We start from the raw sequence: 20,034 nt of genomic DNA on the forward strand, positions 1-20,034 counted from the left end.
AATTTGTGATTTTGAATTCCAATTTCTATTGTCCCTTGTTATTGTATATTTGGAATCTAAAATTATATTAGCAGTAAATACGATACTATTGAATGTATTTTATATATTCTGTAAGAATAAAATCTATGTATTTTGCCATAATGTATTCTATATATTCTTTCATATCTATGTATTCTACCAGAATATATAAAGCGATAGTTAATTGCAAGTAACATGTTTTAACCAATATTAGTTGTTGTTGTTGTTGTTGGTTTTTTTTTTTTTTTTTTTTTTTTTTTTTTTTTTTTTTTTTTTTGTATTTGTGATAAGAATGGATGGAAAAATGCATTGAAGACCTAATAAGAATAACATGAAGAGTGAATAAAGTTTGATCATACTCACAATTTAAGAATGTTGTTATTTTTTTTTATTCATTTTTGTTGATATTCTTTTAGAATATGTATAATTATATTAAAATGTATAAAACTTTTACTTTGTAAGAATATATATGAATTTATATTTAAGTTTGGATGTATAAGAATATATTAGAATGTTGTTATTTTTCAACCTGGATTCAAGAATTTTGTTATTCTTCAATAATACTCTAATAGAATAAAATTCTGAAATAACATCATTCTAACAAAAAATTATTCTGACAGAATAAAATCGGTTATGTTTACAAATTACATTAGAATTAAAAGTGAATTAATTAAAAAAATTCAGATTTTTAAATTTATGAGAATTAATTATCCCTAAAAATCCAAAATTTTCCTTATATAAATGTAGTTAATTGTTTGAAATACCATTTTGCTAAAATTTGTGTGATTATATGGTACATGTTATCTCATTATAATATCAAACACTCTCAAATCATGTTCATTGATTAATTTCATTTGTTGGTCCAGATATGTATATTCTGGCACATAATAGTTAGTAAAACAAAATAACCAAAGCCTATATATATATATATATATATATATATATATATATATATATATATATATATATATATATATATATATATATATATATATATATATACATGGCTAGGTTAATGTGTTCTTATATTTATTGTATGCTAGAATGCACAAATTGGAATTTAGTAAAATTAAGTAATTATTTAATTAAATAAAGATATATATTAAATCATTTCAGTAATTGTATGTATATTAAATGATATCCATAATTATAATTTTTTTTTATGGAAACTAATTAAATTCGTCATTAATGTTATCAATAACATTCTTTTAGAATGAATTCGCATTTATGTTTTATTTTTGTGTAACATCCCAAAAATAGGAGCCAAAAATTTCATTTTTAAAACATAGAATTTGCAAAACATTAGAATTAAAACATTCACAGATCATATCATTTCATAAAAGATGTTGATTGTCTGGAAACCATATTATCCAACATAATACTGTCAATGTACAAAATCCCAGGAGGATCCCATAGTGCGGAATACAAAGCGTGTGTGTGATATAACACTACCATGCCGGCTCCTTCCCCTTTGAAGAAGAAGTACCTGAAACAAAAACTGAAAACTGTAAGCAAGAAGCTTAGTGAGTTCCCCCCATCTTACCACATACCATACAATCACATACCATACACATTGTCGGGCAATTTTGGGGTGCCCGACCTTTCCCGGTACGACCATTCTGGGGTGCCGGCCTACCCGTGTCAAGCCGTTCTGGGGTGCTGACTACCCATGTCAAGCCATTCTGGGGTGCTGACTACCCATCGGTCCTAACAACCGATCCTCGGGGACTATTTCACCCCTACTGCTACTATCACATATATCATAACATAACATATTTTCAGACATATCTGGGGCGTCCAATCTACCCTCGGCCCTAACGACCGGGCTTGGGGGACTATTCCCCTCCTACTACCACTATCACATATAACATATCATACCGGCATATAACATATCATCACGTACTGTCAGACATATCTCGGGTGTCTGACCTACCCTTCGGTCCTAACAACCGAACTCTACTACTATCACATATTCATATCATGCCAGCATATAACATATCAGGTAGTAGAAAACCTAGATGATATCACAAAGACAATCATCTAACATACAACTCCTACTGGTGGGCCGACATTGTGGCCGTAGACCCACAGCTACTGGAAGGTAACTCACCTCAAAGTAGTTGCTGATCTGCGTGGGAATTGACTGTCTTCTGTTGCTGCTGTCCCGGAAGTCCTCCGGCTAAAATCCCCACAAAACACCCAGTCAAATACTGCTAACCGACCTCAGGGTAAAATGACCATTTACCCCTGACCGAGCCAAGAGTCAAAGTCAAAGTCAACTTCCAGTTAACCCGACTCGCCGAGTTGGCCTGCCAACTCGCCGAGTCCCTATCCTTTTGTTGACCACAACCCCATCTCTACTCGTCGAGTTAGGCATTGACTCAACGAGTTTTCCTTTTAATCCAAGGTCCAATATCCCTTCATCCTACTCGCCGAGTTGTATGAACAACTCGCCGAGTTCATCTTCATCCGAAGAACATGCTATGCTGAGACTCGCCGAGTGATATGAACAACTCGCCGAGTCTGTTCTTGAGGCAAGAAGATTGCCTTGGACTCGCCGAGTCAGGTCATTGACTCGCCGAGTTTCTTTATGGGTGAGTCTGGCTTCCGACTCACTGAGTCACACCCCATGACTCACTACTCCACTCCGCAAACACAAAAAGGGGAAACTCAGGGACTCACGACTCGACTCACCGAGTCCGATGAACGACTCGCCGAGTCTGTCACATGCAAACACTAAATATTCGATTTTGCTTGGATCTAGCTCATGCCATACATAGATCTGGGTTTCTAGGGCCTGGTTAACACGTAAAGTTTCCAACTTTACGTGTAAATAAACACCAATGAAGGTTTTAGGGCTCAAAATGAACTAAAAGAGTAGATCTAGGGCTTTCATGCAATATGGCTCCATAAAGGCAGTAGATCTGAGCTCTTGGAGCTCAATCATGCCTAGATCTAAGGGTTAATCAACTTATTACAAACCTTAATTCATAATCAAGCTTGGAAATGGCTCAAGAAGGACTTTAATGGAGCTATAAAGTTCTACAAGCATGAAAACAGAGGGAAACTGAGTTATACCTCAAGGGAATCACTTAAAATAACACCAAGATGTCTGGCCTCCTTCTTCTCTTCTTGATCTACTCTTCTCTTCTCTCAAAATCTTCAAGAAACACACCAAAACACTTCAATCTCTCAAGGAATAAGGGTTTGGACGATGTTGGGAGCTCTGAGGGTGAAGGGGGCGAGGTTGGGGCGCATAAGGTTGGTTTAAATAGGGTGCAAACCCTTGAAATTTAGGGTTTCATCAGATAGCAGGGACTCGCCGAGTCCAGAATGTGGACTCGCCGAGTCGCCAACTTAAACGTGCTCCCAAACCCGTCTCTACTCGGCGAGTCTGGCCTACAACTTGCCGAGTCCAAGGCCAAAATGCAAAATATATAGACAAATTTTTACATACCAGGAACCAGGTGCTACAAATCACCCCCACTTATTTTAGACTTCGTCCTCGAAGTCTGCTGCTCGATCCTGAAACAGCTCCGGGTAATGCTCCATCATTTCTTCCACCGGCTCCTAAGTCCATTCCGAACCCTTTCGGTGCTGCCATTGCACCTTTACTAATTCTACCCTCTTGTTCCTCAGATCCTTCGACTTCCGGTCGAGGATTGCGACTGGGCACTCAATGTAATTCAGGCTGTCATCAACCTGTATATCCTCTAGCAGTACCACCGTTGAATCATCCACTAGGCACTTCCGCAGCTGGGAGACATGGAAGGTGCTGCGGATCTGATTGAGCTCGGCTGGCAGATCCAGCCTATATACCACCTTGCCCACCCGGGCAACAACCCTGAACGGACCAATGAATCTCGGGCCCAACTTTCCCCGCTTCCTGAATCGGATGACACCTTTCCAAGGCGACACTTTCAGGAGAACCATATCCCCGACCTGGAACTCTAGGTCTGATCGACGCTTGTCGGCGTAACCTTTTTGTCGACTCTGCGCAGTCTGAAGCCTGCTTCGAACCTGCTGGATTTTCTCGGTCGTCTTGAGCACCACCTCGGTGCTCCCCGTGACCCTCTGGCCAACTTCACCCCAACATATCAGGGTCCTGCACCTCCGTCCGTACAACATTTCGAATGGGGGACGGTCAATACTCGCGTGGTAGCTGTTGTTGTACGAGAACTCAGCCAAGGGAAGATAGGTATCCCAACTACCACCGAAGTCTAGCATGCATGCCCGCAGCATATCCTCCAACCTCTGGATGGTCCGCCTGCTCTGACCATCCGTATGCAGGTGAAATGCGGTGTTTAAATGCAGACGAGTGCCCAACTCATCATGAAACTTCTTCCAAAACCTGGAAGTGAACCGCACATCTCGATCTGATATCACTGACACTGGCACCCCGTGTCGCGCCACTATCTCCCTAATGTAGATATCGGCCAACTTCTCGGCCGAGATACTCTCCTGAATCGGAATAAAATGGGCACTCTTGGTCAACCGATCCACGATGACCCAAATCGAATCTACTCCACACGCCGTCCTGGGAATCTTTGTGATAAAATCCATCGTAATATCCTCCCATTTCCATAACGGGATATCAACCGGCTGCATCTTGCCGTGCGGTCTCTGATGCTCGACCTTGACCTTCCTGCAGGTCAAACACCGCTCAACGTACCACGCCACATCCCGCTTCATACAGGGCCACCAATAGTCTAGACGAAGATCCCGATACATCTTCGTCTCCCTTGGATGAATAGAGAATCAGGATTTGTGCGCCTCCTCCATCAAGATCTGGCGCACGCCTCCATGATACGACACCCACACCCTACGATGTAGTGTCAATAACCCTCGGCTATCATAATCGAAGGAGGTGACTTGACCCACTATTCGTTCACTCTTCTGATGCTCCTCCTTCATAGCCTCCTGCTGAGCTTTCCGAATCTGCTCTAACAGTGGAGTCACCACTGTCATCCTCATACACACATCCCTGATCGGTGCCGCCTTACGGCTAAGCGCATCGGCCACCACGTTGGCCTTTCCCGGGTGATAAAGGATCTCGCAATCATAATCCTTCACCACGTCCAACCACCGACCCTGCCTCATGTTCAGATTCGGCTGATCCATGAGGTACCTCAAACTCTTGTGGTCTGTGTAAATGGTACATCGAACCCCGTAGAGGTAATGCCGCCAAATCTTGAGGGCGAAGACCACCGCCAACTCTAAATCATGCGTCGGGTAGTTTGCCTCATGAGGCTTCAGCTGCCTCGAGGCATAAGCGATGACGTGTCCCCTTTGCATCAATACTACGCCTAAGCCCGAGATAGACGCATCACAGTATACCACGAAATCCTCTACACCCTCCGGCAGGGCTAATATTGGCGCCTCGCACAATCTCTGCCTCAGAGTCTCGAACGCTGCATGCTGCTCAGGCCCCTATCGAAAGACCACGGCTTTCCTTGTCAACCGTGTCAGGGGTATGACTATCTTGGATAAATCCTGAATGAATATCCGATAGTAGCCTGCTAATCCTAGGAAACTCCGAATCTCGGATGGAGACTTCGGAACCTCCCATCTCATCACGACCTCTACCTTGGCCGGGTCAACTGAAATCCCGTTCTGGTTGACGAGGTGCCCAAGAAACTACACCTCGCGCAACCAAAACTCACATTTGGAGAACTTGGCGTACAAGATCACACTCCTCAAGGTCTCCAAAACCTCTCTCAGATGCTCCTCGTTCTCCTCCCGCGTCTTGGAATAAACCAAGATGTCATCAATGAAAACTATCACAGACCGATCCAGTATCGGTCTACACACGCGGTTCATGAGGTCCATGAACGCGGCAGGAGCATTGGTGAGCCCAAACGGCATCACCACGAACTCATAATGACCATAATGCGTCCGAAACGCGGTCTTCTGTACATCCTCCTCCCTGACCCTCATCTGGTGATAACCTGAATGCAAATCGATCTTGGAGAACCAAGATGCTCCCTGTAATTGGTCAAAGAGATCATCAATCCTCGGGAGTGGGTAACGTTTCTTCACCGTTACCTTATTCAGCTCCTGGTAATCTATACACATCCGATGCGACCCGTCCTTCTTCTTCACACATAGGATCGAGGCTCCCCAGGGTGAACTGCTCGGTCGAATAAATCCCTTGTCTAGCAGCTCCTGCAGCTGCGTAGACAACTCCTGCATCTTGGGAGGAGCCAACCGATAGCGTGCCTTGGATATCGGAGCCGCACCAGGAACTAGGTCGATCCTGAACTCTACCTGACACTCCGGAGGTATTCCAGGAAGCTCCTCCGGGAACACATCAGCGTAGTCTCGCACCACTGGAACCTCACTCACCGTCGCCTTACCTGCATCCCGGGTATCCGTAACGTACGCGACAAATCCCGCACAACCCTGTTGAAGGTAGCGCCTAGCTCTCACTGCTGAACATACTGTGGGTCCATGCTGTGGCCTCTCGCCGTGGATCACCAACTCTCCCCCACTTGGGGTCCTAATCCACACTAACTGCTATGCGCAATCAATCATCGCCCCATTAGGGCTCAACCAATCCATGCCTATAATCACCTTGTTCCCCCGCAAAGGGATGGGAACCAAACCCACCAAATAGCGCTCCTCAAGTAACCTTAGGACACAATCCCTGAATACTGCTGACGCTCGCACCGATCGATCATCGGCGATCTCTACCTCTAAAGGGCAATCCAACATGCCCGAAGACTCAGTAAACCTCTTGCTAAGTGCAAGGAAAACAAATGATCGGGTGGCACCCGAGTCAAACAACACCTAAACAGGAATGTCGTTCACATGGAACGATCCTAACGCATATACACATAGCACAGATCAATATCATAACATCATAAAAATAAGATAGAGGGAAAGAATCATACCCGTCACCACATCGGGTGCGACGCGAGCCTCCTCGGTAGTCAGCTGAAATGCCCGGCTCCTCACCACTGGAGCCTCTACCTTGACCTTCCGGCTATCTGTAATCCGAAGGGTAGCTAGAGTCGGCGCCTTAGCCGGCGCTGATGCTGTCAACTGGGAGCAATTGGCCTTCTTGTGGCCCCTCTGGTTGCAGTGGAAACACACCAACTCTGATGTCTGAATCACAAGTGCAGGGGCGGTACAATCCCTGTTGTAGTGCCCCGTCTTGCTGCACTTATAGCAGCCCGACGATCCCAGCCTACATGCCCCCTCATGAGGCCTGCCGCGTTTCTTGCAGCGGCTTGGTCTTGACTGGCCTTTTAGCCTACCATCTGGTCCCTTGGGCTTCTTCCCCGAAGCCCCTCCTGCCTGACCCTCCTCTGTCTTCCTCTTTCGGATGTGCTCCAGATCTATCTCCCCCTCCCTTGCCCTGGCAATCATAGAGTCCAGGGTAGGGCAAGCTGAAAAACTGACATGCTCCTGAATATCAGCTTGTAGCATGTCATAATAGCGGGTCCTCCTCATATCCTCATCACCCGCGTACTGGGGCACCAGCAATGCCCTCTCCCGGAACTTGGCGGTGATCTCCGCCACAGCCTCCGTCGTCTGTCTCATATCCAAGAACTCCCTGGCCAGCTGCTGAAGCTCGACAGCCGGCGCAAACTCTGCCCTGAACCTGGTCGCGAAGTCCGACCAAGTCATAGCCTCGACAGCTGAGGCTCCCAACGAGTCACCCACGGACTCCCACCAATCCCTAGCTCGATCCCGTAAACACCCTGCTGCAAACCTCACCTTCGACCCCTCAGGGCAGAAGCTAATCATCTGTGCAGACTCAATATCTGCAATCCATCGCCTGGCAGCTATGGGGTCCTTCGCCCCGTGAAAATCCGGCGCACCACTGCCCCGGAAGTCCTTGAAGGACAGTGTGCGAGATCCCGACTGGCCAGATGCCATGTCGCTCCTGAATGCCCTGAGGCGATCCTCCATCAACTCCAATATCCCTTCCTTGATCGACCCGAAGATAATGGGGGTCGACTCAAGGATGCCTCTGGTGATCTCTGACGCGATGAACTCGCGTAGCCCCTCATCTACTGGCTCGGAACCTGATCCCGAACCCGATCCCTCTCATGAACTGCCAACTGCTGGCCTCGAGCGTAGTACCACCATTCTGAAATACAAAATAATAATTGTTAGTGATACTGACACCTCTGGAGGGATCACACTTACTACAAGTTCCCTGGTCTTATCTTGGCCTTCCTTAGTTTCGGATACGGATCCTCTGCTTTCAATAGTACGGGCCCATACTACTTTCCACATCTACCCGTACCTTTTCCAAGGACTGCCTTGACTCCACCAGGTCCCTTTCACTACCGCTGATCACTGCTATACTCATCCTAGGCTTGCCCCAGGAAATCTCCAACTCCACCCTACCCGGTCCTCAGCTGCTGAAGGCCTCCTTGTAATGCTAATTAGTCATTACCTGAATACCATCACATGTGGTGAGGCTCAGATAATCCTTCGAGTAACAGACTCGGCTCTACACGGTTAGACTCAGACAAAAGCCGCGCACTAAGGCCAAATCCAGCACTCTAAGATTATTCAACCCTGATCACATGTGACGTGACGTATTCATCTAATGTCTAACTCCCATCACTCAAAGTCCCCACGAAGCACAAAGCAAGCAGCATTCAGACACAAGGAAACAATCTCAGGCAAATCCGTCCTCATAGAGGAAAGTTGTACTAGCATACAATGCTAAACTCATACTATCATGCATAACCATAACAGGCTATCCTACTGCTATCTACTCAATTCTAGCATGCAATTTTCATACACCGAAGCTCATAAGGCAGGCACATAAGACATCACTCCTAGATCGTTAGTCCTATTCTAGCATGCTGTTCTACTGAAACTGATAAACATAACATAAGCTGGTATGGGTACTTTGGGGAATACTTACTTGAGCTCGGCTGGTCGCGCACATCACACACTTCGTTCCTTCTTAAAACTCTTTACTTAGCTTTTCGGAAAAATATTTTCTTCTTTAAAATCTTTTAAATCCCTTGATTTGAATTCAGACATCCCCGAAGGCATGTCCGAATCCCTCAAACCAGGGCTCTGATACCAACTTGTAACATCCCAAAAATAGGAGCCAAAAATTTCATTTTTAAAACATAGAATTTGCAAAACATTAGAATTAAAACATTGACAGATCATATCATTTCATAAAAGATGTTGATTGTCTGGAAACCATATTATCAAACATAATACTGTCAGTGTATAAATCCCAGGAGGATCCCATAGTGCGGAATACAAAACGTGTGTGTGATATACCGCTACCGTGCCAGCTCCTTCCCCTTCGAAGAAGAAGTACCTGAAACAAAAACTGAAAACTGTAAGCAAGAAGCTTAGTGAGTTCCCCCAACTTACCACATACCATACAATCACATACCATACACACTGCCGGGCAATTCTGGGGTGCCCGACCTTTCCCGGTACGACCATTCTGGGGTGCCGACCTACCCGTGTCAAGCCGTTCTGGGGTGCTGACTACCCATGCCAAGCCATTCTGGGGTGCTGACTACCCATCGGTCCTAACAACCGATCCTCGGGGACTATTTCACCCCTACTGCTACTATCACATATATCATAACATAACATATTATCAGACATATCTGGGGCGTCCGATCTACCCTCGGCCCTAACGACCGGGCTTGGGGACTATTCCCCTCCTACTACCACTATCACATATAACATATCATGTCGGCATATAACATATCATCACGTACTGTCAGACATATCTCGGGTGTCTGACCTACCCTTCGGTCCTAACAACCGAACTCTACTACTATCACATATTCATATCATGCCAGCATATAACATATCAGGTAGTAGAAAACCTAGATGATATCACAAAGACAATCATCTAACATACAACTCTTACTGGTGGGCCGGCATTGTGGCCGTAGACCCACAGCTACTGGAAGGTAGCTCACCTCAAAGTAGTTGCTGATCTGCGTGGGAATTGACTGTCTTCTGTTGCTGCTGTCCCGGAAGTCCTCTGGCTAAAATCCCCACAAAACACCTAGTCAAATACTGCTAACCGACCTCAGGGTAAAATGACCATTTACCCCTGACCGAGCCAAGAGTCAAAGTCAAAGTCAACTTCCAGTTGACCCGACTCGCCGAGTTGGCCTGCCAACTCGCCGAGTCCCTATCCTTTTGTCTGACCACAACCCCGTCTCTACTCGTCGAGTTAGGCATTGACTCAACGAGTTTTCCTTTTAATCCAAGGTCCAATATCCCTTCATCCTACTCGCCGAGTTGTATGAACAACTCGCCGAGTTCATCTTCATCCGAAGAACATGCTATGCTGAGACTCGCCGAGTGATATGAACAACTCGCCGAGTCTGTTCTTGAGGCAAGAAGATTGCCTTGGACTCGCCGAGTCAGGTCATTGACTCGCCGAGTTTCTTTATGGGTGAGTCTGGCTTCCGACTCACTGAGTCACACCCCATGACTCACTACTCCACTCCGCAAACACAAAAAGGGGAAACTCAGGGACTCACGACTCGACTCACCGAGTCCGATGAACGACTCGCCGAGTCTGTCACATGCAAACACTAAATATTCGATTTTGCTTGGATCCAGCTCATGCCATACATAGATCTGGGTTTCTAGGGCCTGGTTAACACGTAAAGTTTCCAACTTTACGTGTAAATAAACACCAATGAAGGTTTTAGGGCTCAAAATGAACTAAAAGAGTAGATCTAGGGCTTTCATGCAATATGGCTCCATAAAGGCAGTAGATCTCAGCTTCTAGAGCTCAATCATGCCTAGATCTAAGGGTTAATCAACTTATTACAAACCCTAATTCATAATCAAGCTTGGAAATGGCTCAAGAAGGACTTTAATGGAGCTATAAAGGTATACAAGCATGAAAACAGAGGGAAACTGAGTTATACCTCAAGGGAATCACTTAAAATAACACCAAGATGTCTGGCCTCCTTCTTCTATTCTTGATCTACTCTTCTCTTCTCTCAAAATCTTCAAGAAACACACCAAAACACTTCAATCTCTCAAGGAATAAGGGTTTGGACGATGTTGGGAGCTCTGAGGGTGAAGGGGGCGAGGTTGGGGCGCATAAGGTTGGTTTAAATAGGGTGCAAACCCTTGAAATTTAGGGTTTCATCAGACAGCGGGGACTTGTCGAGTTGCCAACTTAAACGTGCTCCAAAACCCGTCTCTACTCGGCGAGTCTGGCCTACAACTCGCCAAGTCCAAGGCCAAAATGCAAAATATATAGATAAATTTTTACGTACCAGGAACCAGGTGCTACAGTTTGAGTTTGTGTTTTGTTTCAGCACTCACTCACTTAAAATACAACAAAGTTGCATGGAATATGAATACGAGAGTGTATTCATTCTGAAAAATATTATTGTTGATATTAATAACGAGTTTAATTAGTTTCCATAAAAAATAATTATAATTATGAATATTATTTAATATACATATAATTATGGAAATCATTCGATATCTATCTTTATTTGATCAAATTTACTAAATTCTTATTGATGCATTGTAGCACACAATAGATATGAAAAACATTTGAACCTACCTCCCTCTCTCTCTCTCTCTCTCTCTCTCTCTATATATATATATATATATATATATATATATATATATATATATATATATATATATATATATATATATATATATATATATAATATGTTCAAGGAGTTTGTATAGCAAACCAACGAACTGTTCATCCTTCTTTCTTTTTCTCCCTCGTTTTGTTTGAGAACTACATGAAAACAATAGCTCTTCCTTGCGTCTCGATGTTAATCGATTCACAGAATCGATTGACACCCACCCCAAAATGCAACTTCTTCTCTCTTGGAGATTGATCGCAGTTTCTATAAATCTTTTCTGAGTGTCTCCAATTGATCTCAATCCCTCCTCCCTTTAATTGATTACACGTATCTCTTCTTCTTTTTCCAGAGTTTCAAGTTCGATTGGAAGGATGACTGAAGAACTTGGCAGATGGAAAAATTGTCCCGTATTTTTTTCTTTTTACTTCAAATCCTCTATATAAAACCCTAGAAATCACATCACGTATCCACGTAACCCCGAAATTTCATCGTCATTCTTCGTGTTCGTTTTTTTCAAGAAAATGAAGCCAGTTCCAATAGGAGACAGATAAGTGAAGGCCAAAACTGAAGACCCGATTTGCGATTGACTAAATTCTTATTGAAACCTCCCACTGAACTCACTGATGATCTTAACTATTTGATTTTTTATTCCATGTTCACGACATTAATGAATGTTTTTCCCCCTTTTTGTTGACGTTTCATGGAGTGTTTTTATTAGATCTTGAGCGAGTTTTGTTTGTTGTGTTATTTGACATCAATTTTTGTTTTATTTGATCTAAGTGTTTGATTTCGTCTCCAATGAAGTTGTAATCGGTGATTTCTCATATATAATCATATATCAAACCAAATTGTTTTCAGAAAGTTGCTCGTGTATCAAACACTCACACGGCAGATGGGCAATTTACATTTAATACGAGCACAAAAAAATGATGCAACAATCAAATGCATATGTTTTTTTCTTAAGTTTACTTGAAATTTGATTTTTGTTAGAATTTCAATGATTTCTAATTACTATACTTGAGTTTGATGTATCAGTTATCATATACCTTCATTTTTCAAGAAATGAAGCAAAGTTAAGAAGACATGATTGACTGTTTTCCAGATTATGATAATTCAGTTTTAATGGCTGATATGAAAGGTATGTCATATGTAGTACAATATAGAACACGTTTGGGAGCTATATTTGATCAAATGACAACATCATATGTTGGTAGTATTACTCTAAGGTCACCATTGTTGACATCTAGGACTAGGGATGGCAATGGGTACGAGTATATCGGGTTTCGTGTTCCTCATCCCCATACCTGAATCCTGATCCCCATCCTCATACCCAACCCCATCCCCATTGGGGATTAAAAATCTATCCCCATCCCCATCCCCATCCCCAATGGGTATCAGGGATTTTTCCCCGTTACAAAGTTTTGAACTTTATGAAAAATAACTCATAATTATATATTAACCAACAAAACAAAAACTAACAGAACAATATAAAACACTATAATCACTGAATGTCTTCAAACACGAACAATAACATTCAAGGTGACAAATAAAATCATTTTTTGCAAAAAAAAAAAGACATAAAAATTCTTCCCAAAACTATACATTTGATTGTTAAAAAACCTTACTTTGTCTATTGAAAATTTGTTTATGCATTATTAAAAATAAAAACATAAGTAATACTATATATATATATATATATATATATATATATATATATATATATATATATATATATATATATATATATATATATATATATATATATATATATATATATATATATATATATCGGGTAACCATTAGGGCCGGTTTCGGGTACGAGTATGGGTACCCGACAGGTTGAACCATCCCAACCCCATCCCCGCTTTTTATATTCGGGTAATACCCATCCCCGTCCCTATACACGGTCAACTCGGGGATTTACCCGGTCAAATCGGGTTAGGGTTTCGAGTACCCATCGGGTACGGGTTTTTTTTTGTCATCTCTATCTAGGACTAGCCAGATAGGCTTGTTGTTGGCATTAAAAGGTGCTTACTCAGAACATGCTGATCTCCCACGAGTATAATTGATTAATTTCAATCTTTTGCTTTCTCACTAATTATTAATAATTTCACTTTTTAAATCCTTTTTTGAATGATGTAGATGAATAAACTTACAGATATTGCCAAATGTTTTGCAAATACATGTAATGTCAACCTTTTCATCATCATCCAACTCAAATAACTAAAAATACTTTTTCCTAATAAGCTTCTCTATTCTTGCTCCAAATGTTTCAACATTTAAAGCATTAAACTTTCTTTTGTTAACAACAAATTTTAAATCATCAAGACAAATTAGCAGATATATATTTGCAAATCTGTCTTGAAGATTTAAAATTTATTATTGATAGATGAAAGTTTTATGCTTTAAATGTTGAAACATTTAGAGCACGAATAAAGAAGCTTATTAGGGAATTTTTTTTCAATTATTTGAGTTGGTTAGTGATGAAAAAGTTGACATCACATGTAGTATAATCGGTAAGGATTCTCCATTAGAAGATGATGTTGGCATGAGATTAATAATCTTATCACAAGAATCTGGGCTAAAATAGAACATGATAATTAACATAAAACTAGAAATATGTAGGCAACCACAAATATTACAGTGAAATGATAAGCGTTCTCATATTAAATGGATTGACTTGACATAGACCCTTTTTAATTCTTGTAAGTAATGAGTTTTCAATATCGATTTCGGTTATTCATGCTCCTTCAAGTTATCGTGCATCATTTAGTATCAAAACCCAATTGACATGATTGATTTCAGTAGAAAACCTCATTATAGTCGACTTCGAGAAGACGATACATGGCATATTGATGACAACCTCATTGATAACATTGGTCATGTTTATAATTTTGATCTCGTAAATGATATTGGTCTTGTCTACGATTCAGATCTCGTCTACCACATCAGACCCATCTATAAACGAGATCCTATTGACGATATCGATCCCACTTATGATATTGATCATGTCCATAATACAAAAACAATCTATGACGTCACTAAGGAAGACGAGATGGTAAGCACTAAGAATAATCATTTTTTGCTTGATGGTGGGACCGGAGCTTAGGAAACATGGCTTGAATTCTTAGGAATAAATCAATTTGGGTTTTTCATGTCTGATCCATTTATTTATAATGATCATTTCTTATTTCATCCAAAGAAAGTTGTAAACGTAAGTGATCTAATAATAGTATAATACCCTTGATTTGAATCGTTGGAAAAAGAAAACCATTTGAAAGGGTCAAGATCAACAAAAATATCGGACACTTTTCAAGACATTTAATTGACGAGGAGGGACCTTGATGAAGAAGCTAAACAAGACTCGAGCGAGTCTTGTTCAAACAAGGGGAGGATGATGCAAGACAACTCGAAGGTTATGAATATTAGGTTATATATTTATTTATTTATTGATAAGTTTTGTCTTTTATTATGAAGTATACCTAAACTTGATAAAAATCTCTAAAATCTATATTATCTCTTAGATAAATTATTCAGATCCTAATTAAGAGTCATTAGGGTTTTAGTTTTAGCATAAATTAGTTAGTCCTCTTTGAGTGTTTTTAGGTTTGTTTGGCGTGCTTGTCGAAAAACTAACTTTTAATTTATAAACTAGTTTATTAATAAATTATTTTAAATAAATTATCAAACTAGCTTATAAGGTATTATAAAAAAAATTATGGTCTTATCAAACATAATCATCATATAATCATATCATATCATATCATACTATATTATAAAGGAAACATTTTTTCTTTCACCACATTCATTTGAAACTCCAAACTCTTCATATTTCCATTTAATATACTTAATTTATTAACTTAAATATGTTTGTAGTTGTAAGCATTATCATATATGGAAGTCTTTGTGATTTATCAATATGATATACTTAATTTGTTAACTTCAATATATTGTTAAATAGGTAACCTACATTAATATATTAAATAAATTTAAAAATTTAGTGTAAAATTTAAAACCTAAAGTAAAATATTAAATAATGTTTAAAAAAAGTTCAATATATATATTTTTAACATAGTTAAAAGGAAAACATTAAATATAATAAATATAAAAGAATCTAAATCGATAAATCGAATTAACTAAAAGGTGTCTGGAAACTATATTTTATAATAACTAAAATTCAATTAAGTTGTTTTTAAATTAATTTATAATAATAATAGTTAAAAATAATAGAAACCTAGAAATTAAATTATGTTAGATTACAAACAGTTGTTGATAATTTAAATAATCATCCTTATGAAATTAAAACACCGTCAATTTTTTTTTTTAAATTAGTAAATCATAACAATAGTAAATTAAAATAGATGACAAATATAACTAATGTTATACACACATAAAACATGAGTAGAGAGACCATTAAATGATTTGATTTTAATAAGCATTATTTTATCTATTTTTCAAATTAATTATAATTTCATATAAACTAAATGAAATAATTATTATTTTATAGTTAATATAAATGATATAAATATTTTCAATAACATAAGATTACCAAAAGTTTTAATTTGATTCTGGCGCAACGCGTGAATATTCGTCTAGTTTGCAATAAAAGAAGCGTATTATATGATACTATGATCATCATATAGTTTGATTTATAACATAAATTAAAATATTTAACTATATAACTGTTGAAACATTACTTAATGAAAAATACGACAAAATATAACATCAACTATGATTTTGTGACAATTTAATGAGTAACTTCATGAGCAAATCTCAGGAAAAAAAGCTCTATTGTTTTTTATCTAATAAACCATTAAATGATTTGTTTCATCTTTTTTAGGGTGAAAAGTCCTTATTTTTAATATTTCAATGTGACAAACCTTATATTTTTCGGAAATTATTGTTAGTATTTATAACATGCTAATCAATTTTACTACGTAAATAATAGCTTAAATGAAAAAAAAATTGTCAATGTTTTAGAACAAAATAACATCATAATGAATGAATTTTCACATAGAAAACTATTGTACCTAATATTAAAAAGAGAACTTATAAAGAATAAAACATATTAGCATTTCATAGGGTTTCTACTTTCTAGAACTTAGAACCTTGCATAACATTTGGAAGCTTCTTACGTGGTCAAATTTGAGGTTTGGTGAAAATAAAAAATTCATGTATTATTTTCATATTAAGTGATAATATTTCACAAATTTTTAAACTGATTTGCTAGTCATTTAGCTATTTCATAGTCAACTAAAAATTATAAGTACAAATTTCACTTTTGATCACGTTTAATAAGTTACTAAAATACATTATCAAGTAGCCAATACTTTATATTTATTTAGTAATTCCAAAGTTTTATATATCATGTATGTTTCTTTTCTCAACCAAATAAATTGTCTTAATTTAATTAAATGAAAATTTTACCTTTATATTCCAATAAACAAATTTCACAACATTCATCAATTTTATATATTAGAGAAATTGGAAGGGAAAAAATATCAAACTTGTTTAGGTTAAGTCAGTCTGCTCAAATTATTTCACAAAAAAAAAAGCCATACATAACTTTTCAGATTAAGTGTTTACATTGAGCTCATTAAATATAAAAGTAATTGCAATCTCCCACAACCACTCTACAACAACTAAAAGTTCAAGAACAAACCGTACTGTAGTATACACTCCATGCTTATTCGAAAATAACCGCAAAATCACAGTTCAAAAACAAACCTTTCAAAGTCATTGTCGGAATCGGAATCAGAACCGGAATCGGAATCGGAATCAGAAACAGGTTGCTACGGATTACCAATGGAAACAGAAACAACTTCAGGATGATAATGAAGCATCTCCTTCCAAATCATCTCCCTAATCACCTCATCCCCCAACTCCTCATCAATATTCACATCCACCGCACCTTCAACCGGAGGATCCATACCCGGACTACAAAGCGACGACATATAAGGATGATTAAGCGCTTCATCAACACTAATCCTCTTCAACGGATCAAACACCAACATCTTTTCCAACAAATCAATCGCCATTGGTTCAGCCTCAGGGTAAAGCTGAGAAAACGACACCCTAGGTGAAAACGGAAGCGTCTGTATAAACTTTCTTGCTTTTTGATTATCAATGAATGCGATTTCTTCTTCCGTTTGGCTTCCAAGAATGTTAATAATCAATTTCAATTGGTTTAAACATTCGGATCCTGGAAACAACGGGTTTCTTCCCAAAAGTTCAGCAAAAATACACCCGACCGACCAGATATCGATTGAGGTTCCGTAGTTTTCGCAACAGAGGAGAAGCTCTGGGGCCCGGTACCACCGCGTCACTACGTATTCCGTCATGAATCGGTCTTTATTGTTGTTTGTGCGGGCCAGCCCAAAATCGCATATTTTTAGATCGCAATTCGCGTTGATTAAAAGGTTTCCGGGTTTTAGGTCGCGGTGGAGGATGTTGGCGGAGTGGAGATACTTTAAGCCTCGTAGTAACTAGGAAAGATTTGCAGACTGTTGTCAGACTCAGGATAAAGTGTTGTCTGTCTGTCTGGTTAAATGATGTTTGAAAAGTATTTGAGAAAATCAAGAAAGATTTTGGGAAATGGAAAATGTTAAGACTTTTTTATTAAGTCGTTCTTTTTTCTGCATTAGATAAAACGTTAAATATATGAATTAGCAGCGTACTTTTATTGATTTGTTTATAATCGAAATTTTGCTTCATTTTTTTGTATTTAATAATTGTACTTTGAAAATCTATCCGGTGTGAAAGAGGAGTAAATGACTATTTTACCCTTATGTGTAAAGAAACAGTTAGTGTATAGTAGTCGCATACCTGAAAGAGGAAATACTGGCAGTGATCGTTTGAAAGTGACTGAGATGACTTAATAATCTGATGCAAATCAGTATCCATAAGCTCATAAACAAGATAAACATCTTTGAAACTTGTCTTGTGCATGGGCACCATTACATCTTTTAAAGCAATAACATTTTCATGTCTAAGATGTCGAAGAAGTTTGAGTTCACGTAAAGTTCTCAAAGCATCTGTATGGTTGTCAAAGGTGTTGTGGATCTTTTTTATTGCAACTTTTTCATTTGTTTCCTTGTTAAAAGAAGAACAAACAATACCATATGCACCTCGACCAATAGGCTTTATGGGAACATACTTTGTATCCAATTCAAATAATGCTTGGCATATGGAAAAGTAATGCTTCCCTTCTGATTTAATCCCATTTGGTGGTTCAACTGGAGTTGCCATTTTTCTACACCATAGGGTAAACCATATGTAAAATTGGCACAAGAAGTGAAAGTAAGATATGATATAATTGGAAAAATTCAAAAGTATTTTGCTAGTTTTTGCATTTAGCCCATTTAGGAATAACTTTCGAATCCGTTTTATGCCCTTTTTTTAATGAGCAGATAGAAATTTTTTGGTGTATGGTCATGTAATGTGTTGATGAAGATCATGTAAAGTTTAACAAGATAGAAGATCATGATTTCACAGATGTTAAAAAGGAGCACTAAATCATATGATCAGGAAGAACAATAACAAAGATAAAGAGAAGAAAATCATCATATAAGCATGGGAACTTGCTAATTGAGGTTTAACAATTATATTCAACAAAATAAATTTTGAAAAGCCAAGAGCAGCATACTTTGTTTAGCGTACGGCTTTCAAATTCTATTCTTTTGAGCCTCTGGAATTTCGTCGAATACTTGGAAGGCATTAACATGGGTAGGCTTTAATCTCACTAATTCATTCCGAATCAGCTTTAAAGAAATTAAAAAACTTTCTCGCGATAAGATTCATCATTTCCATTTTAAAAATGAGAAATGCAATTTAAGATGTGTCATTCTCGAACCCTAATATGTCGTAAACTTATTCGTCGAACCTGATAGGTGATGTCATCTTGAATTCTACGCATCTAGAAGGAATTATAGACAGAGAATATGTTGATATTAGAGGAAAGAAATGATATTTGATCTTCCAAAAAACATGGCCACAATAAAGTAGGATTCGTTATCTGGTCGCTATCAGAAAACCGCCATTTTGGTCGCATTCAGCGAATCGCCGAGCTTATCAAATAGCTGATTGCCGTTAAACTTTGTAACGGTGAAGTCACTCGTTTCTAACTATTTTAAGTAATTTGGTCATTGTTAATGTTCCAGGCAATAACGAGTTTTTTTTTTTTTTTTTTTTTTTTTTTTTTTTTTTTTTTTACCAAATCATAATGTTTTTAAAAAATAATTACCTATCCATTTGATTTTAAACTTAGAGAAAAATACAGTTTAGGTCCCTATGGTTTGTCCAAAATCTCACTATTGGTCCTAGTGTTGTTTTTTTGCCATGGCCGGTCTTGTGGAGGGCTTTGGTAACACCCATGGTCCCCACATTGTTAAATCTAACAGCCTAAATGTTACTTTTTACCATATGTCTAATA

At 38.9% G+C, this 20,034-nt stretch overlaps 1 protein-coding gene across 2 annotated transcripts; it reads right to left on the reverse strand.

Moving 5' to 3' along the window:
* Positions 1-17,169: 17,169 nt before the first annotated feature.
* On the reverse strand, positions 17,170-19,726 carry LOC111915760 (mitogen-activated protein kinase homolog NTF3). Of its 2 annotated transcripts, none has more exons than XM_023911414.3 (3): positions 19,486-19,726; positions 18,429-18,855; positions 17,170-18,088 (listed from the first exon to the last, which is right to left on the reverse strand). In XM_023911414.3, exons 1-3 carry the CDS (start codon positions 19,500-19,502, stop codon positions 17,396-17,398), a joined length of 1,137 nt encoding a protein of 378 aa, XP_023767182.1. In that variant the 5' UTR covers positions 19,503-19,726; the 3' UTR covers positions 17,170-17,395. The 2 variants fall into 2 exon arrangements, with proteins under 2 accessions (XP_023767182.1, XP_023767183.1); XM_023911415.3 differs by having other exon boundaries at positions 19,249-19,726.
* Between the last annotated feature and the right edge of the window lie 308 nt (positions 19,727-20,034).

This window comes from Lactuca sativa, chromosome 1 (genome assembly GCF_002870075.4).
Source record: "Lactuca sativa cultivar Salinas chromosome 1, Lsat_Salinas_v11, whole genome shotgun sequence".
NCBI classification, from domain to species: domain Eukaryota; kingdom Viridiplantae; phylum Streptophyta; class Magnoliopsida; order Asterales; family Asteraceae; genus Lactuca; species Lactuca sativa.